At 31.1% G+C, this 22,571-nt stretch overlaps 2 protein-coding genes across 3 annotated transcripts; one reads left to right on the forward strand and one right to left on the reverse strand.

Annotated features, from left to right (window-relative positions):
* Nucleotides 1-9,451: 9,451 nt before the first annotated feature.
* Nucleotides 9,452-14,052, reverse strand: LOC107901852 (L10-interacting MYB domain-containing protein). Of its 2 annotated transcripts, XM_016828011.2 has the most exons (4): nt 13,498-14,052; nt 10,746-10,824; nt 10,235-10,602; nt 9,452-10,143 (listed from the first exon to the last, which is right to left on the reverse strand). In XM_016828011.2, the coding sequence occupies exons 3-4, from the start codon at nt 10,418-10,420 to the stop codon at nt 9,622-9,624; spliced, it is 708 nt and encodes a 235-aa protein (XP_016683500.2). In that variant the 5' UTR covers nt 10,421-10,602; nt 10,746-10,824; nt 13,498-14,052; the 3' UTR covers nt 9,452-9,621. The 2 variants fall into 2 exon arrangements, with proteins under 2 accessions (XP_016683500.2, XP_040951434.1); XM_041095500.1 differs by having other exon boundaries at nt 10,235-10,824.
* On the forward strand, nt 10,836-13,370 carry LOC107901853 (xylulose kinase 2). The gene is made up of 2 exons (XM_016828013.2): nt 10,836-11,852; nt 11,995-13,370. Exons 1-2 carry the CDS (start codon nt 11,559-11,561, stop codon nt 12,121-12,123), a joined length of 423 nt encoding a protein of 140 aa, XP_016683502.1. The 5' UTR covers nt 10,836-11,558; the 3' UTR covers nt 12,124-13,370.
* Nucleotides 14,053-22,571: the final 8,519 nt, after the last annotated feature.

Below are 22,571 nucleotides of genomic sequence, written 5' to 3' on the forward strand. Positions count from 1 at the left end.
ATACTTGTTTTTTAACACAATTACAAATAGTTTATTTGATATTAATTTTTTTCAATTTATAACGATTAATATTGTAGCTTAATAATTGAGTATTATTATAAATAATTCATTGCAATATATGTAAAAACAATTTGAAATATAAAAATTTATTAATATATATTAATATATGTAAAAACAACTTTTCCGGAAAATATTTTCAGGAAATTTATCAAACAGCAGAAAATATTTTACACAGATTCAATTAAACACCAGAAATTATTTTCCAATAAATCATTTTACAGAAAAGTAAAACATTTTACTGGCAATCAAACGGACCCTTATTTAATTAAAACCGAAGATAAAACTAATCTAAAATTTGAAAATAAAACCCTCAAATTTATACCTAAAAAGCAAAAAGCACATTAATGTAATTATATAATAATTATTTATTAACAATAAAAGTAATCAATAATGAATTTTATGTTAAATACTGAATTAAAATGAATTAGAAAAACTTTAGTTATGAATATTTTAAAAAATATATATAATCATCATATATATAATAAATATGCAAAATTACCATTGATTCAAATATACAAAATTCAAATAAAATTTATAAATAGTATAATCATAAATTTCATGTATTCATAAATATAAGACATATTATAATTTTTCATTACTTACATGTTGTAATGTTACTTGCACGTTAAATTTTAAAATACGATATAGCTAGCATTACATAATATAATAATATAAAATTATTATTTTTATATTATAATATTATTTGTATAATATATTAACTCATATTTTATATATTAAAATTTTAGTTAAACTCAGTTATAGGAATATCTTATTAATCATGTTCATAATGTACACATACATATAATTACATTATGAAGTTCATATTCATATCATTAATCATAAATAATTATATAATATAATTTTCGCTAATCATACATTATTATAACATATAGCATAGTTATAGTATTTGGTAGATTGCAGTAAACTATAGTGCTGTCATGATCTAATTTTCATTAATTTATATTATAATCATACACATTCTCAAATTTCAGAAAGATGTGTAGAATCAAGCCATCAACAGAGGTTGAGACATCAACGAGTAAACCCCAAATTTGGGGAACTTGCCCGACGTACCCGAGTAAGACATCAATAAGCAAAAGTCGAACCTGCCGAAGCAGTCGGTCCTTCAAACCTAGCTCCTTATCCAATAAGGATACTATGGTGGTGATTAGGACCAAACCCGACTTTGCATAGATGTTAACCCTAATATATAGCTTATCCACACTTACAAGTATCGCCAATGTTTCTAGCTTGCTTGTAAAGAATTAATGTAGTTACTATAACACCTCCTATTCGTTCTAATATACGGTACGAATAGAAAGTGTTACTAGAGCACTTTCAAATTTAAATCAAAATTTTCTTTTAATAAACACCATTTGATAGCTTTATAAAAGTCTTAAAAATAATATATAACATTAAAAAGAGAATAAAATGTGATTTGGAATCATTTCAGGTCATTGAATATATGATAGGACCCATTTAAATCGTAAACCAAGTGTTTGGGGCTTATCGACTTAAATTGGGCATGTTCAATTTGAGAAAAATAAGAGTTTTATCATAATTTAAAATTTTAAAAATATTTTTATAAAATCCCTAATCCAAGTTTAGGACAATTATAAGACTTTATAGATGGTTTAAAATAATTTTAAAGTCGCTTAGGGGTGTTTGGGACCCAAAATGGACCATCGAAAAGTCAAAACAGCTCAAAGCAGTGTAGTGCCATAAATTTGGGGCACTTGTTGCAGCACAAGTCCCCAATTGTTGCCATAGAAGTCCCTAGAATTGTTGCAAATTGCTCCCTATTGAATGTAATTAAAAATTTGATTTCAAATTGAAAATTAAATTAACTAGTCATCGCAATTTTACTAAATAAGACAATTAAATTTATTTACTCATATATTCTAATACAATAAAGTGGTCATGACTTAGACGAAATTAGCATTGAGTTGAAAAAATTAATTTAATTGGATTAATTATTTTTTATTAATTAAATAAATAATATTTAGGGAATAGAAAAGCTAGTTATTGGATTGGATAATTATATGAAATTGTTTGAAATTTAATTTAAAATTGGATTCGACATATAATTGAACCCACATAAAGGACCCAAAGAGACCTTTTTTTGAGCAGGTGGGTGGCACACATAGGGAGTATGTCCTATGCTTGTTGCTCGCCCTTGTTGGAGGTTCTACTAGAAGCCCAGTTTTTCAATAAAATATTATTTTCCCTCTCCTCCTATTCTAGTATAACTCTTGTAATATTTCCCCATATAAAGAGACTAAGGGTGTAACACCCCTTGCCCAACCCAATCACTATGTCCAAGTTACAAGATGTCACATTCGTTGCCGGAGCAACTACAATTGATTTCTACACAATATAACCATTCCAACATGCTAACAAGTGTAAAATACATTCACCAGTATTGTACAATCATTTACGGGTCTTATACGAGCTTACAAAAGTTCTTTTCATAACCCAAGACCATCGTAGGACTAAACTAGAAAGCTTCAAAATATTACAAGTTGGAGTCATGACTTCAGTGGTGCAATGTTGCAACCTCCAAAACAATAGGTTGCCGTCACAACTCGAGGACTAAAATATAAAGTTTCTAAACTTCACCGAGTTGGTGTCGTGACATCAGGGGTACAATGTCGCGAGATAGAAGGTTAGTGTTGCGACATCCATGGGGCAGTGTTATGACCTTGAGAACAATCTACTAGAAGTTCATATCCATTTTCATCTAGTGTCACGAAATCTATGTGGTGGTGTCACGACTCTATAAGTAGAATACAATAATTTCAATCCCTTTTGGATTCAAACTATCATCTCACATAAGATGCAAATTTGGAGCTTTAATGACCATCATCACAATGAAACTTCATGCCAATTTCATAAATTCATAATTTCATGCCAATTTATACCAAATAAAGCATATGAACATTTGAAATCATGTATTTAATAGGGCACCAAACACATGATCCATATCTAGGCATATCCAAAGACCTTAATCAATCTTAATATACCAAGTTACTTCACTTTGCAAGATTTAACATATAAGGCATATGCAAGCTTGAAATCATGAAACCAAATGGCATCACACATTATCAAAACTAAACATAAACTAGGTCGTATACCTAGCTTAACATGCAATTAAACGTTAGCCATGTTTACAACATTGGCATTAACAATTGGAGATGACCATTTACAAAATAAGGAACCTATATACATGCCACAATATTACAACTCAAAATGAACATAATTCTATCGTCTTGTTGATTGTCTATTATCCTCACTGATTCAGCTTGGTTTTACAAGTTGGGGATCTACATGTAGGAAAAACAATGGTAGGTAAGCATTTAATGCTTAGTAAGCTCAAACGGAATTTACAACACTTGCCTTGCTCATAGGTGAGCATGTTACTACCAAAGATTAGACACACATTTGGCTAGAACATATCACAAAATGCCACCACAAAGTGATCATAATATGCATAGGTACACATAAGTGTTAGGCATTATAACATATCCAAAACATCACTAATTCATACCAAACTATATAAGATCATTACAATTTCATATACAACCATCAACCTACCAATTCATGCCATTTCAATTTGAGTCATATATCATTATAACATATCAAATTCGATTCATTTCTTTTTTTCTTCCAATTTTAAGATCTGCTTTAAATATTTTGCCCAATGGAACCCTAGTAAAATGGACTTGGACAAGCGGGTGAACTACACCACACTAAAATAGCTAGTATAAGCATAAACTACACCAGATTAAGGCACCAAAGTGCAAGCTCGTAAGCCTAAAATGTTTAAACATACTCAAATACATCCTTCCACCACACTAAGATCTCCGATGAGACAATGAATAGTCGATGATCCACAACAGATGTTGGATCCCAAAATAACCTTTCATAATCTTCATATCACAAACTATCCTATACACAAGCGCGAATATGACCCTATTGGCATGCCAATTGTGTTCTAGTCATTTATTAAGTTCACATGGGCATAAATTATTCATATTGTATATACACAACTTGTAACTATCACATATCATTTTTTTTAATCCTGTCGATTGAATCTGAACATGAATTATATAGAAAGTAATGATTTTTACCATTCCTCTAGTTACAAAAAACAGACATAATATCAACCAATTATCTCATTTCATTTCAAATTCAATCTCGTTATTAGCCAAGTATGCCAATTTCCACCAACATTTCAATTTGTGTTCAAATATATATAAAAATTGAAATAACACAAGAAAACCTATTAAACAAGGAAGAGTAATAAGTTCTATAAGAACTTACCTTTTTGAAACACAAAACAGGTAGATTTCTCAGGGCCTATTCTACAATTTTAGTTTTTCCTCTATCAGCTTCACTTGTGCCAATTTTCGATTCTAAACAATTATATATATACCAATCAATATCATATGTTAACACACAATAGCCAATGGCTCGCAAAAACAATACCATGAAATGCATTATTCAAATTAATCCCTATTTTATTATACACATATTTTTCATTTTATTCAATTTAGTCCCTAAACTGGGGATAATCATAACTTTTGATTCCAAGCTTTGAATTAAAATCTAATTTCACATATTTTCATTATGGGCCCTATATTTTCTATCCTAGCATAATTTCATGATAGATTTCACATTTATTCAATTTGGTCCATAATGTGACAAATCTAATAACTAAGCTTAATGAACTTTGCAATATAATCTTTTTCATAATCTAAGATCAATATCTATAAATTCCAAGCCTAATTTATCAATTTATCAACAAAAAAAGCTTGCTAAAATTTTAACAATTGATCAATTTGGTACATGGGCTAGCTAAATCAATCTCCCATGATCATAAATTTATAAAAATTACAAGAAAAAAACTTGTCTTTCTTGCCCAATTTAATGGTTGAATGGTATAAGGGTTTGAAAGCTTTTCTTCCTTAATTTTATTTCTTCTTGGACGACATGTATGAAATGGAAAAGATGACCTTATCATCTCCACTAACTTTAACTTATATACTTTGATTAAGACTTAATTAATTTAATTTAATTAACTTAATCATAGTTTAATTAATTTAACTAGTTATTTATCTCACTTAGTGGAAATGACATCATCATCCACTATCTCTCATTTAAAAAGGTTTAATTTCCATTTCGTCCCTTTGGTTAATTTCTATTCAAGTCCTCAAGTCTTTTGTTAATTAAAGCTCAATAGTGATTGGACTTTTACAATTTAGTCCTTAAGTTTTAATTAAGCATTTTATCGATGAAGTTACTGGACCATTCTTTAGCATATTTTCATATTAACTCAATAAAAATTCCTATTTTATCTTTACACACTTAGCTTACGAAAATGGGGTTTCGAAATCGCATTTTTTGATACCAATGAAATTGGGCCTTTACAAAAGGCTCCAAAAAATCATAAGGAAAATATACAAGGATGCTCTATTGAATTTTAGTGGAAAATGTATTTGAGATCAAAGAAATTCTATTATTTGTGATATTATAATTAGAAACTCCTTGGTGGTTATAATTCAAATTTATCAGCTTGAATTTATAGTTTTGAATTTTTTCTTAGAAAAAAGTTAGATTTTCCCTACTAGAAAGTCTCGCTTTTCATGCTATGCCTAGTTCTTGAAAAGAGCCCACTCTCTTAGCATTTGATGGTTTGAGAATAGTTAAGAAGATCATTCGATTGGAAGTTAGATAAATTTGGTAAATCCAGGATTCAACAAATCTCCCTAACTCAAAAACACATATACTAAATTTGGTAAATTTTATTGCTATAGATAAATTTCAAGTTTTAGGAAAAATTTTAAAATTCTGTTGTGCCACAAAATTATTTTTCGTTATAATTTTTTTCAATAGGGAGATGGTTCAGTGGCATCCTAAATGCCAAAAGAGTAAAGAAAAAACTTAGCAAGTATGACCTTGGGGCTAATATGGGAAGAATTCATAAGAAAAATGAAAATTTTCAAGGAATCATAGATAAAATGAATAATAAGCTTGCACTTTGAAAAACTAATTACCTTTCACCAAGAGGGGGGACTACATTTACTAAATCTACCCTTGCTTTCCTGCCCCCTTATTTGTTCTCTACTTTCAATGCCTCAACATACATTTGTGACAAAATTAAAAGAAACATCATATCCTTCTGGAAGTACCACAATGTGGGGAAAAGGAAAATATACCTCTACAATTGGGACAAGATTTGTTCTCGTACCCTGGGAGGAGAATTGGGCACAAGGAAAGAAAAATTAATGAATAAAGTCTTCCTCTCTAAGAAAGTTTGGAGAATTATAAACTCGCAAAATTCTCTTGTTGCTTGCGTTCTCAAAGCAAAGTAATGTAAGTCTAATTCTTTTTGTGGTTGTTAAGGTTAATCTTTCTGACTTATGGATTTAAAAAGTATCTTGCTTGGAAGGGACATTTGTAATCAAGGGAAGGATGCCCATATTTGGAATGGGAATGATTGTTGGATTAACATCAGTCATAATATGCTTTATTCGGATATTGTCAAAACTTATTGTTCCTCCTTCCAAGTGCATTCATGCTATGACTTTAATAATAGAAGTTGGGAAGTTCTGGATTGTTTGGAACACATAGTGAATGAGTTAATAACCTTTTAACCAAACCCTTCTCAATCTTAGAAGGTAAGGATAGGTTGGTATGGAAAGACGAACCTAGTAGGAACTTCTCTATTAAAGGGGTCTACCATTCCATTTGGAAATCCAATCATCATAATAATCTAGCTCGAGTGAATAGTTTCAAAAACTGGAAAGCCCTTTCAAAGTTCTGTCTTCCTTTTAAGCTAATCCTATTTTTTATGGAAAATCTGCAATAATGGGTTGTCGATTAGGGAAGTCCTTGTAAGAAGAAATGTACTTTCTAATAGCTTTTGTCCCCTGGGTCAAATGGTTATGAAACTTTGGAGCAACTTTTCATTTAATGTGATTTCACTAAGGGCCAGTTCTTCATTGCTTTTGAAAAGTGCTTTTAAAAAGTGCTGTGGAAAAGTGCTGTTGAAAAGTGGTTTTGAAAATTTTTAGTGTTTGGTATTGCTGTCAAAAAGTGCTTTTGAAGAATAAAATGTCCATTTTAGACATGATATTATAAAGTAACAAATATGTATTTAAATAATGTTCAAATTAGTTAATATTATGATATTTTAGCAAAAATATAAAAAATAATTTATTATAACTTATTGTTAATATTTTAATATATAATATTAATTTTAAATATTTCTAAGTAATTAATATTAATTATTTATTAAATTTAATTAGAATATATAAACTATATTTAAATATTTAAATATAATAATTAAATATTTGTAATTAGATATTAACACAATTGTATTATTATAAAAATTATTTTTTATTTTTAATTAATGCTTTTAACACATTTGTATTAGTTTATTTTAAAATGTATTTGAATATATAACTCATATTAGATATTAGCATAACATAGAAAACATAAACCTAACAAATTAAAATATTACATATATTTGGATTAAAGTTTTAAAAAGGGATAATATTTATATACCAAATATAAATACTAAAAATTTTACAATAGCATTTACAATTTAAAGTGAATTCATTAAACTAGAAGCCATAGCATCTCTTGTTAATTCCATTTCAAAACCACTTGAGTTGTTTGATTCACCGTCATCATCACCGTCATCATCGTCGTTGTCATCATCATCACTTTCTTGACCATGCGCATTTTCTGAATCAATAATATTCTCATATGCCTAGTTAATATCTTCGTATTCCATAAAATCTGCATCATTTCGACCGACATGTTTTCGGATAAAATTGTGTATCGTCATTGTAGCAACAATGATCATCGTTTTCTTTTCAAAACTATAACTTGGCATATCCCTTAAAATGACCCATTATTTTTTCAAAACACCAAAAGTTTGTTCAATCACACTATGTAATGATGATTGTGAATGATTGAATATCTCTTCTTTACCAGATACTGGTCTACCTCTACGAAAGTCAGGTAAATGATATCGTTGACCACTATATGGTCCAAGATAACCTTTCATTTAAGGATATCCAGAATCAATAAGATAATATTTTCCTACAAGTCATAATATAACAAACAATTAATTCAAGAATTTTTTTTATAAAAATTATCAATTAAAGAACTTAGAATTTATTATTTAAAAAATCACATATAAATAAAATATCTAACCATTTGGTGGGTGCGGAAATTTGTATTTTGGATCTCGAATTGCATCAAGAAATATTCTAGTGTCATGTATCGATCTTTCCCATCCAGCCATGGAAAAGGTGAAATACATATTAAAATCACATACTGCCATAACATTTTGAGTCAGGATACATTTTCTTCCAATATAGGGAATTTGTTCATTTTTTGGAGGAATAGCGGCAATGTGAGTACCATCAATTGCACCTATGCAATCCTAAACAAATAATCATATTACTCTCGTGCATATTTTTAGTCGACCAAATATTTTAAAATATAATAATATAAAATTATATTTTAACCTTAAAATTCGGCATATATCTAGAATCATTACGTATTTATTCGGGTATTGAGCTAAAAAAAGGATCTTCGGGTGCAATTAGATTAGTGGCCATCCTTGAAACTTTCTCAAGCACAATTGCAAAGTGTCGACTTATTGTTGATCCTGACCTTTGAAATCTTTCTCGACATTGGGATACTTTTGCACCGATGCCCAAGATGTATAAAAAAATTCCTAACATTTCACTAGAAGATATGTTTCTTGAAGTTTGCAAGTTGTATCTTGTCTCTAAAACTCTCAACAAACTTGCAAATACCATTTTAGACATCCTAAAATTAATTATACAACGTGATTTATGACCGTCAAGAATCTCTCGGATCCATGTCTCACCTGACTTTTTAGAATCCATGCATGGTTGCCTCAATATATACTTCTCGTAATATAATTGCACGGAAGAAGATGCAACAACAAATAATCGGTTAAAACATTCCATGCGTTGTAAAATCTCTTTCTTTTCCCTTTCATCATCACTTTCATCACCGCTGTAATCCTCAACTATACTCATCACCTGTGAATAAATTTTATATCCAAAATCATATATAAACAACTATTGATAAAACTATTTTAGTATAAATAAGTAAAACATAAATTCAATATCCAAAAACCAAACATAAACAACTATTAATAAAACTAGATTACACATAAATAAGTAGAATATAAATTCAATATCCAAAAACCAAACATAAACAACTATTAATAAAACTAGATTACACATAAATAAGTAGAATATAAATTCAATATCCAAAAACCAAACATAAACAACCATTGATAAAACTAGATTACACATAAATAAGTATAACATAAATTCAATATCCAAAAACTAAACATAAATAACTATTGATAAAACTAGTTTAGCATTGTTGTTTAGTCACATAATAAATATATCTGAACCCTAGAAGATCAGAAAATTTTCAACTATCCTCCATTTCTGTCTTAAGCCACAAAGCTCTAATCTTGGGATTAATTGATAAAAACATAATTCACTTGTCCTTATTGAGCAATAATTTAAGTGCGAAAAAGTATAGCGGATGAGCTTCTGGAACTTTTTCCGACATGCTGTCAAGCATTTTTACTGCTTGTGGAATACCATATGGATCCATAACAGGAGTCAAACTAGATGTGGCTTGACTCATATTGTCAGCTGCATTGCATAATTTGTCTATTTGACTGGACAATCTTGCAGTCCCTCCAATTTGCTTTGAGGATTTCTTTCTTCTAGTTTTAAAATGTGAACTTGATATCTCAGGGTTTTTTCTTTTTTGACCGTTTCCATTAATTTGAACATCATTTGAAATGTGAACATCATTTCTAATATTTTCTTCTTCGTTCTCTTCAGGTATTTCGTTGTTAACATCCTCAAAAAAATCACTACAAAGTGTACCGAAAGAAGGTGCCCATTCTTTATCACCTGTTGCAACTATCCCCAAGAGCATTTGGTCCAACTTCCCTTCGAATTCAGGATCAATGTCCGATGTTCTAAATTTTTGAGCTTCAGGCACAACCTACATATAAAATGATAGTTTAATAACAGTAATTATCGATAACCTCATAAATAAGAAAAAAACAAAAAAATATTCAAAATTATTAATGTACCTGTAGCCTACTCTCCCACCAATCATCCGATGCATCAACAGTTCTTTTTATAGGATTCCACCCTAGACCAGTATCTTTGCCTTTAAGTTTCTTCCAAGCTTTCCATTCTTTTTTTAGGGCATCCCACCTATTTTTAAGTTGTCTATGTGAAAAAACCTTACCCGTTTCTTTCTCAAAGTTGGTCATTGTTTTTAACCATCCATCTTTTGTGAAATGAGTACCAAGCTTATTGCCTTTCAATACTCTTTAATACAAATATCACAAAATATTTCTGTCAATCTCTTATCCCACATTGCTTTCACTTTTTCACCACTAACTTTAACCGCCAAAGTACTCATCTATTGTGTATACGTACAGATTCGTTTAAGCTAGTAAAGCAATCAAGAAAATCGAATGCCACATCAGTATATTTGTTTACATGTGTATCAAAATATTAACTGCATCCAACTATTCAGAATCCAAGGCAGAAGCAATGAAAGAAATGTAATAAGCTCAAAAACCTGGGATTTACTTTGTCAAGTCTGAGAACCAAGGGTAGGTAAAGATTTTTCTCTTTTGAAGTCAAATAGTTTATTGTAGGTGAAAAGAACCTGCAACAGAACACAAAAAATACCATACTACTATATTAAATTGATTCAAATAACATTCACAAATGAAACCTTAGAACCAAAGACAGAACTACAGGAGCAAAGTTGTCACTTGAATCACAAAAAAGTCTAGGGGAAATAAATTAAACCAAATCAATCATTCACAAAAGATATTGTACTAACTACTGATTTTATCAATAAATTCACTCAAAAATCCATTCTCATCCATAGAATAAAGAATTTATAATTGAAAATCCTAAAGTATACTTGGAGAAAAATGCAACTACTGATGTTTATGGAAAATTGGAAAAGTAAAATAAATAAATCAAATGAGTTCACTCATATATACTAATTTATATAGTACATTTATGTCATGAAATCAATTGGTTGAAAGAAAACAAAGCAGGGCAGTGCATGGAAACAACTTAAGGATAAAGCATAAAACAAAAACATACTGTGATTTACAGAATTTCATTCAATCATTTTGCGTTCATTATGATTTTAGTTTTAATAGCTTACACATTACAGAAAACAAAAGCATAAAGAATCAGCAGTGTAACAACAAACGAGAGGTATAATGAATGACTTATCAATCAACATCATTTTCTTGTGATTTACAGGCATTTTAATGCAAGAAAAGTAACTCCTTGGTATGTTAAGACAATAGTAAGCATATATGACACTAACTCCTGTATGCCTATAAAGCCTATAAGCAACCGAAGGAATCACCAATATGGATGGACTGCAACACAACTGCTCAGTGTAGAGAAATGAAGAAAGCTGTCGGTGGTACATTGGATTTGTCTAAAATTACTGGTTCTCGTGCTTATGAGCGATATACAGGACCACAAATTCGGAAGATATTTAAGACACAACAAGAAACTTATGAGAACACTGAGAGGATCTCTCTTGTTAGCTCTTTCATGGCATGTCTGTTCTCAGGGGCTTATGCTTGTATTGATACAACTGATGGTGCAGGGATGAACTTGATGGATATAAAGCAAAGGGCTTGGTCTAAAGCTGCATTGGAGGTTTGTTTTGCATGCTATATGATTTTTTGTAGTTTATTTATCAATCTCTGAATCTTTTTCATTGATTTTTCTTATGTTAAGGTTGTTATTTTTGATGTTAATCAATGAATAATGGTATTGTTGAACTTTAATTCTATTACAGGCTACAGCTCCAAGTTTGGAGGAAAAGCTTGGAAAGCTAGCTCCTGCACATGCTGTTGTTGGTTCTATTGCATCCTATTTTGTGGAGAGGTTAGAGGCATCTTTTTTGTTGGAGGTTCACTTTTATTGATATGTAACCGACATTTCAAAGGGTTAAAAATTGGTATTAAACTTTACTATTTGCATTCCCTTTTGTGATGAACAACACTCTGCATGTAGGTTATAGCATGTATGGCCTTCAAATTGTTAGGGCCTATGTATGTATACTGATAAAGTATTTGCTTAACCATGCATATAGTTGTAGGTAGTGATTGTGTATACGAGCTCTTATATTGAATGAAGGCATATATATTTCCCATCATGCATTGGTATAAATTAAAATACCTTCTTTTTTTCCCTTTTTTGTATTTGTTCATACTTGTGCCTGTAGAGACAGGTTGAGACTCATTAATGTCTTTTCAGGTATAAGTTCAATAAGAATTGCTTGGTGGTTTAGTGGTCTGGAGACAATCCTAACAGTTTAGCAGGTCCATGACTCTCTTTATCTATTATTAATTGAATTCTCTATGTGTCTTAGATATCCACTACTCAAAATTGCTCTAGTTTTCTAATCAACTCCTAATGCATGTTTATAGCAGTCTCCTCTCAATATGCACTTAAAGTCTATAGTTAAATTTAGTATTATTCTCTCCTTCAAATATTCAATCTATCACAGAGAAGTGAATAGAGCGTAATATGTATCGGTAACCAAATTGATATGCACTCCTGGGGATCTAGCAATCAGTAAAGCAATCAGTAAACTCTAAAATAGTATTTAGTCAGTAAAGCAATCAATATTTAATTTATTACATATTCAAATATTTAGTCTATATTTCTTCTACATTTACTCTAAACACTCCTAGGGATCTAGCAATCAGTAAAGCAAAGCAGAGCAAAGCAGCAGAGGCATAAAGCAGAGCAAAGCAGTAAAGAAAAAGAGACAGCAGTGACACCGTAAGTGCTATTTATGCCTCCTTATTTGATCAGTGATTATCTCCATGCTTTCAATGACTCAAAGAATAAATTTAAGCAACATAACCTGAATCTTTTAGTTTGTTTAAGTCCCAACCATGTCAACAAAGGTTCCTGTTTGAACTTTTAAGTGGTAGGGCCTATACTTCTCAGAGTTCATGTCTGACACTCCCCTGAAGTTTTTGAGTTTTTTTTTTTGCTTTGACCATACAACTAAGCCAAAATTTTCCCTCTTTTTTTATTCTTTTGGAAGAGTTACTTTTCATGATTCTAATCACATGCATTACTGATAATAATATTTTGCTTTGTGTTTCTTTTGCTTCTTTGTTTACTGTAATCTAAAAATTTTTAAAATGATTTTAAGGAGATAGAATTTCTGTAAAATCAGTCAATTAATTTCTGTAAAATTTCTGTAAAAATCAAACAATCAGAAAACAACTAAAAACTAAAGCATAATGAATAATTAAAGAGAAGAAGAAGAAAAGAAACTCACCAGCGAAAAAGAACAAAGAACTAGAGGAAAGAACTTTGAAAGAGAAAATGTGAAAAAATGGGTATAGATTTAGCTCCAAAGAACCAGAGGAAAGAATCTTTTTTGGGAGAAGACAGGTTAAAAATAGAAATTATCAGCCAAAAGTGCTTTTGGCTGAAGAAAAGTTGAAATTTTCAACTTCTCCATCTACCAAAAAGTATTTTTTAAGCTGAAAATTATTCTGAAATGGTGTCTGTTCTTCATTTCTTTTAAGAGAAAAGGACTTTTTATTGTAAAAGTCCATCTAAGAAGCAAAGGAGAACGGGGCCTTAGTCCTGCTGAAGGAGGCGACTGGTAGCGCGAGTTGAATTTTCTCCAAGATTTTAGCCATTTTCATTCTTGTTTTATTTTTTGGTTCTTTGGTCCGTCTTTCTTCTTTCATGGACAATTGGACAGTGGGGTAGGGTTATGGGATTCGTGGTCTTCTTCAAATTTCCCTGCGTTTTTGTGTTTTTTCAAAATAATTTCTAAAGTTTTAGCCAACAGAATCAAGACAGTCCTTCACTCTTGCATTAGCCGTAATCAAAGCGCGTTTGTTTCAGGTTGTATGATTCATGATAATGTCTTGATTGCTCACAAGCTTGTGCGTTACTTATAGAGTTCCAAAAATAGGCCTAATAAGTGTTTGGTGATCAAACTTGACATGAGTGAAGCCTATGACAGTGTCGAGTGAGACTTCCTTGAAAATGTTATGCTTCGGATGGGTTTTGCGTATGGTTGGATGAAATTGATTATGCATTGTGTCTATTCAGTTAAATATGTTACCAAGTGCAATATGAGTCTGTCCGGGGAGATTATCCCGGAGCGTGACCTCCGTTAAGGGGATCCTTTTTCCTTTATCTTTTCTTTTTTTGCATGGAGACTTTATCTCGTTTGCTTTATGATGCTCAAGCTTGCGGAAACATTCGTGGTATTAAGGCGAGTTAGAATGTCCCTAGAATTAATCACTTGTTTTTTGATGATGACGCGTTACTCTTTGTCATGAATAAGAACAAGGAAGTCAACATTGTTGTTAATATTCTTAGATAATTTGAGCGTGTTTTTGGGCAAAAATTTAACCATTCTAAATCCATGGTGTGGTTTATCCCCAAAACCCCAGGGAATCAAAAGCAAATTTTTGGTGACATGCTTGGGATATGGCTGGTTGAGAATCTGGATCATTACTTTGGGCTCCCTTTTTTTATTGGCAAGCAAAAGACGGGGGCTTTTAAGCATATTCTTGATCACTTTTCTAATAGGATTAATAGTTGGTCAAAGCGTTTACTTTCCTAAGGTGGTAAAGAGATTTTTGTCAAATCTATCTTACAATCACTACCTACTTATGCTATGTTTGTTTTTCTTGCTCCTAGGGGAACAATGAAGGAGATGACCTCAAAAATCCGTCGGTGGTGGTGGACAAGCAAGGAGAAGGGTCATGGTTGGGCCATGCTTGCGTGGGATAATCTTTGCCTTTTTAAGGGCATGATAGGAATCGATTTTAGAGATCTGCGGCTCTTTAACCTGGCTTTGATCTATTGACAAGTTCGGAGGCTTGAAACATCCTCAAAACCCCATTGGTCGTAAATAATATGAAATGAAATTTTAGCGAAATAATGTATAAGATCAAAGAAAATGAAAGTTACAATATATCAAAAGAGAGTTAAATCAAGAAGCATGACATGATGTATTAAGGAAGGGACTAAACTATAAATATGCAAAAAGTTCTATGGCACAAGCATAAATGTAACATCTCTACAATTGATATATAATAAAAGTAGTAATAAATTGAATAATGTATAATTGATTTTTCGGTAAAATGAGAAAATGATATAAAGCGGATAAAAGAAAATATTGAGGAGTATAATAATGATGATGATGATGATGATGATGATGATGATGATGATGATGATGATGATGATTAAGAAGTAGGTTTTAGTATATTGATTTAAAGTAAAGGCTAAATCGTAAATATGTGGAAAGTTTTTGGCTCAAGTGTAAATATTCAAAATTTAAGGGATTGAAGTGTAAAAATGAGAAAGTTCAAGGACCAAAAGTGAAAATAATCTAATTTACTAAGATATGGAATTGGCATGCAGGGACCAAATTGAATAGGTGAAGAATTGTGATGGACTAAATCATAATTTTATCAAATTAAGTGATGATTCAAGGATGAAATTTTGAAAGATCATAAAGGGCAAAATGGTCAATTAGCAAGAGCAAAAGTTCTAGAATGTAATGATGATGTTGATGATATTTTGGTGATTTTTTAATTAATTAATTAGTTAAATATTATTTTATTAAAATTTTTCTTAGATATTTATTAATATTTTATTTAGAAAAATGATAGTATAAAAAGAGAGGAATGATGAAGTAAATGGATCATCCTTCTGACCTGAGTGAAAGGATGAGAAAAGAAGTTTTTTTCTTTATAATTTAGTCCTTTGCAATGAAAACCTATCTTTTTACCCAAAATTTTTGAAAATTTCCTTAGATATTAAAGAGAGAAGATGAAGTAGAGATTCTAGAGAATATGTTCATCAATTTAGAAGCAAGAAAATAGTAGATGAAAGTGGAGAAAATGAGAAGAAAAATGAAGGAAAGTGGTGAAGATGAGAAATGCATGGAAATTAATGAAGAAATGGAGAAATTCTTGACAAAGGAGGTAAGTTTCATACTAAACCTACTTGTATTTCAATAGATGGAGTTAAAGATGTTTTGAGTGAGATGTATGAAACATGTATTTAATCTAAATACAAGAAATAGAAAGTATTTGATGAAGAATAGAGACTTAAAACACTAAATTGGTAAGAGAGAATGTGATTTGTATGGTGAAAAGTACTAAAATTAAGAAATGAATATGTAATCTACTGTGATTTGTATGGTGAAAAGTACTAAGATTAAGAAATGAATATGTAATCTACACATAAACTTAAATGTCTAAATTGTATAGTAATCAAAAGTATGACAGTTATGTGTGAATGAATGAAAGATAGTGCAAAGAACCATGGAAAATAAAATATTTTTTCATTAAAACAGTTTGAACAATAGCGGTGACTTAAATTTAAAAATTCACCAAAAATCATGTAAATTTAGTTAGATATTAAATTAAATATCTAATTAACTGAGTCTAGTTTTATATGAAAGAAACGGTGAAAGAAACAAAATTTTATAGTTTGAGATATATTAATTTTTGTGAAACAAGGTCGGAGTGGATTTGGGTTCCCCTGTTCTGACGTTGGAAAATTATAAACAAATTATAAAAAATTATTATGGTTTTAAATTTATATGTTTAAATTTTTAATGAGTCTATTTTCAAGATAAATAAACAAAAATATCATCCAAACCCCGTAATAACAGATAATTAATTTTTAGTAAAGAAAGGTTGAAACTATCAAACAGCAGAACAAAGACAAATTTGAAGAATTTACTGTACTTATTGGCTAAGTCATAAATTCTAAAATTTTTGTGGTAAAAATATTTTTTAGTCTAGTTTCAAAAACATCAAGCGGATCTTAATTTCGAATTCTGTAGCTCAAGATATAAATAATTTAATGGCTATGACTCAAGTGGAGAGCTTTGATATGAACACATAAGTAAATAGTGAAATTATAGATAATGTCACATATAAGCATGTTATATACTAAAAGTTAAATATTCTAACATACATAGAGGATGTGGAATGGAGAGAAGGAAGAGGAAAAAAATATGAATATATATATATATAGTAGATGAATTTGAAATGTTTCGAAATGGTTGTAAGTGATGGAATGATTAATACATGTGAGTATGTTTAAACGAATTGATAAAATAACAAGTGAATAGTTGTTAATTGATTTGATATTGAATTCTTTGTTAAAATTATGAAGAATTAAATTGATTGGCATGATTTAGAAATAAATATGAAATATACGTAAGGTGGGTAAACTAGTTTTGAAAGTGCAAGTTCTCTAATGGTCTTATTTGTAAAACTTTAATATTTGTGTTAATTTTATATACTTTGTTATCTTTGATTGAATATCATGTTTTTATGAGGACTTGATATTAGAAATAGATGTAGGTGGATGATATGTAAAATGAAGTGGCAGTTATGACATCTGAATATATATTCAGGTAATGATATATAAAAATAAATAAATAAAAATAAAGCGTGGAACTTGTAAGAAAATGGGGACGACGTCAGGATGATAAGTTCGCCATGTCATGACTTGGAAACCCCAACGTCGTGACGACAATTCATAAATTTTTATGAACTTTACAGTTTGGCCTTTGATCAATTGTAGATGTTTTAATGAGCTATTTTAACTCATTATTAGTTCTATCGTAAATTCAATTATTACTAAAATGAGTTAATGATCTACATTAATTAAATAATGAGATAAATTGATCTGAAATTTTCAATAGTTGCTTCGGCAACGAATGTGACATCCTGATGCCTTAACTTGACGATCGGGTCGGGTATGAGGATGTTACAAGGCTTATCTCGCAGAAGGATACTTTGTGCTATCAAGTTTTGAGCTCGAAATACTTCCCTGATGGTGATCTCATTCTTCCCAAAAAGGTCGACAAACCTTCCTTCACTTGGTCTAGCATTTCGATGGCAGCTAGAGCTCTTGATAAGGGTTTTGGTTAGCAATTGGGGGATGGCTGTAGTGTTCGGCTTGATAAGGACAAATAGGGCTTTGAGGGTTTCGATGGTGATGCCTTAGAACTCCTGAACGGCGCTTTTCTAGAGGTGCACATCTGTAATCTTTGGTTACCACGCCATGGTGGTTGGGATGTAGGTTGCGTTCACGAGCTATAAAGGGACTCTTTGGGTAGCCGTATTTGTGATATCCCAACCTTACCTCATGGGCCAAATGATAGGATGGTTTGGTTTCAGAATATCCACGACTTTTACACGAGCAAATTGACCTACTCTTGATTGTTACTTAAAAGTATTGGGTTCGGATCGCATTGATTCTTCTGGAAATTAATTTGGAAGATTAAAGTCCTCACTAAAATCTATGGTTTGCTTGGGGCATTGGTCACGATTTGCTTCCTACTAATGTTAAGATCTCAGCTATTAAACACCATGTCGATCCGGTTTGCTCGAGGTGTAGGGATGGGGACGAAACGATGCTTCATGCTTTAAGAGATTGCCCTAAAGCCCGGGATGTCCTTATTGCAGCCAGCTTTGACAATAGATTACTGATTAATCAGTATGAGTTTTGCATTGATTGGATTGAAGACTCTAAGCATATCTTGGACAAAAAAAGCCTTCGAAGACTTCATTTCTACTTTGTGGAACATTTGGAACAACAAAAACAATGTTATTTTTAGAGGCAACAACAAGGATGCGGGGGTGATTTGGGATAGAGCGCAAGCTCAACGATGACTTCTGGAGTCATAACTTTTCTTTTCAGCCGATCTTACCTCAGGTCCCTAGAAGTTGCAAATGGAAAAAACCGTCAGAGGGTGTTACTAAAGTGAATGTTGATGCGTCCACGAATGCTCTTGGGATTATTGCGAGAGATTCTGATGGCTTTGTTTTAAACAGTAAAGCGGTTTTCATTAACAGGGTGGTTAACTTCGATTGGGCGGAATTGGTTGCCCTTATCGAAGGTTTTTGGCTTGCTCATTCGCTCAATTCTAATAAGGTTATTTTTGAAACGGACTATGCTAGCATTGTCAATCGCTTTCGCAAACACAACGAGGATATCACGATTCTTGGTCACCGTATCAAGGAAGCCTGCAAGATGCTTGATTCTTTCTCTAAAGTCGAAGTCAATTTGGTGGATCGCGGTTGTAATAAAATGGCCGATTCTCTTTGTACTTGGTCTCTTTCTAATTGTTGTAATTTCTCTTTTGAGATGGATTATCCTAGTGATATCCATAATATTGTAATTTCTGATGCAATTTAATTTGAGGTTGTGGCCTTCGGGCCTTGTAAAAAAAAAAGAAGACATTTAGTCCTGCTGGAACATCCAACGCTTGGTGCTTTTCACGTTCACCTGATTCTCCCCAACCGATTCTTTAGCCGCCGTGGACGGTGGGTTTAAATGTCCTGAAAACCTTAACTTCTCACCATACCTTCTCGAAACCTTAACGTAAAGAGGCTTGACTTGCTTTAAGTATCGTTGCATTACATATTTGGAGAATCTCTTTTCATCGGAAATAGAATCGTCGGAGCTTTGCTGTTTTTGTGACTTGCCGTTGTCTTTGGAAAACAGAAACATTATTGGAACCTCTTCAACCTTAAACTTCACTGTAAAAACATGTTCTTGCTGTACTTCTTGTTACCGTCGCTTCTTGATTTTTGGCGGCTCTGTTTTTTCATTTGAGCTGAGCTTCGTCTTCTTCAACCTTAACAAAACAAAACAAAAAAACTCCAATTTTAGCAGCTGGTTTCAACAATGAGATAGTGAATTGTTGAGGCCTCACTTTCTTTATCTTCAACATTATCTTCTTCGTTTTCCTTTATTTCATCCTCATCAGTAACTGCAAATTCTAAGTCAAAGAAAGGCCCATCATCATCGTCGTTGTCGTCAGTATCCACTGCCAAATGACTGGTGGCATCTTCAGATCGGCGATGACGTCGGTGGTCAACTGGTTGAGGAAGAAGCTGAAGGATTCCATGGATAGCTTTAATGGTTTGAGAGAAAAGGTCCGAGGGTCAACGATTTGAAAGAAAAAATGAAATTTTTAACGAGAGTGTCTATAATTATTTTAATTAGAGTGGTGAAATTGATTTTTTTTAAAATAAATAAAAGAAACTTTATTTTAAGGTGATAATAGGTGTAATTTACTAAAAATATCCATTTTTTATATAGTTAAGAATCAGTTTTTTTATTGAAAAAATAATCAAACTTTTTAGCTTTAATCAAAATTTTATATGCACCCCATATATGAATATAAACTATGAAATATAACGAGGATTATAAATAAGAATAAGCTAGTTTTACACTATAACATTTATATATCGAAATTTTAACAAAATACATTGATGTTATATTTGGTTGGAGTATTATTTTTATGTATATTTTAGTATAAGAGTTAATAATAAATTAATTCAATTGGTAATGTTTAGTCACTCTTAATGGTTTACTTTTAGTAAAGAGAAGGAAAAAGAAGTTACTTATTTTGAAGAAGTCTTATTTTTAAAAGAATTTTTACGCAATATTCTAATTTTAAGTTTAAATTTTTATTAACTATTCTTTATTGTATGTCTAACTATTATAATACTTATGCAGTAAACATTTTTTTTTCTTAATGTTACTAGTAACCAAATGAGCCATGAAGGTGTTACAATGTAATGCACAACATTGTATGCAAATTATTGTTAGTTTTAATTTACTAAACTTTTGATATAACAACATTTACCATTAATATTTATTTCTATGTGATTTTGATAAAATATTATTGAAAAAATCATAAAATATTTTATAGTTCAAAATAAACAAAAAAAAAACACTTCTTCAAAATGATTTGATTTATATTTAAGAATTTTTTTTAGTTGAGATAAAATAATTTAATTTTTTAAACTCATTTTTAGTTCATTTTAAGCATTTCCATATATAAATGATCGAATCCCCAAACATGGTATCAATCCTCATGAAATTTAGTAGCTAAATGAACTTTTGAGAAGAGTGAGGTGTCGAACCCCCTTTGATCCCTAGTGCATGTTGCTACCTACAATTATTATTTACTAAAATTCAAAATAGTTTATGGAAGTGTGTGGAGTTATGCATCGTATTTTTCTATTTCTTTTTCCTAGTTAAACTCTGTTTTTAGTTTACCACTTAAACTCTGATTAGTGTAGGTTATTTTAATATTATTTAACCTACAAAATTAGCCTATAAACAGGTCATTTTCCACCCTAAAAAAATAACTCGTTACACATTTAAGTATTAACTTTTACAAGCTTTCAGAGAATTTTGTATTTACATTTTGAGGGTTCTTATTTCAAGTTTTGGAGTTTAGTTTTATCTCCATCTTTTGTACTATTTGTTTTTTCCGTTTTAGTGAAATTATATTTGCCCGTGGTTTTTTATCATCTTCGAAGGGGTTTTTCCATGCAAAATATTTGTATTTGATCTTTTCAATTTCTTCGTCATTTTACTTGTTCGTTACTTAATGATAACTTTTGAAAAGAGTTATATTTTGAACCTCTAAGCTAGATTAAATGCTTGTACTTAAGTAGATATATTTGCATTTTAGGTTATTTTTAGAATACTGCATAAGAACGCTTGGATTGTGCCTCAAATGTCATTTCATGTTACTTTTATTATTGGGAAGAAGAGAATTGGTTGTTGTATGCAACAGGTGCAGAAAGGATGAAGAAAATGAGAAAAAGGAGGAAGAGAATGAAGGAAGTGAAATATTGCCATGGCAAAAGGTTGGATGGATTGCCAACACAAATGCCATGGGAATTCTAGGAAAATGTTGACGCAGCACTCAGTCCTCGTTGCTCTCAGCCAGCTGGATATGTACCAAATAAATCCACCTGAAAAAGAGGGAGAAAATTGTGTGCTGAGAGAGGGGGACCTACCCTATAAAAGAGGAAAGAGAAAAGAAAGAGGACACAAGGATTTTGGACAGGGATTTGGAGAGTAGTTTTCTCTCCAGAAAAACTCATGAAAAATTCTAGAGTAGCTGCTTATGAGGAGAGTAGAGACGCAATGAAAGAGACGAGCAACTAGCCTTGGGTCCTGCACGATTTAGCAGTGTCGAAGTGAAAGCTAGAGTGGCAAAAGCTTCCTACAGTTCTACCTTCATTATGTTAATTAATTTCTGTGATTTCTAAACTATTAATGACGATGTTGAATTATTTTGATTTTGGATTTTAAATCTCTACCCATGAGCTAATTTCATTTGGGCTGGAATTATGAGATCTATCTTGATATATTTGATGATCATGGTGATATTTTAAGTAGATCTACTATTTTATTCGGTTTGGATTATTTTTAAACATATGCATGCAAGCTCTACACATATATGAGCATGGTATATCCTTAGACTTGATTTAATTCTGAAAAGGTTAAATAAGTTGGATCGTGATCGAATGATACAAGCGAGTA

This window comes from Gossypium hirsutum, chromosome D06 (genome assembly GCF_007990345.1).
Source record: "Gossypium hirsutum isolate 1008001.06 chromosome D06, Gossypium_hirsutum_v2.1, whole genome shotgun sequence".
Classification (NCBI taxonomy): domain Eukaryota; kingdom Viridiplantae; phylum Streptophyta; class Magnoliopsida; order Malvales; family Malvaceae; genus Gossypium; species Gossypium hirsutum.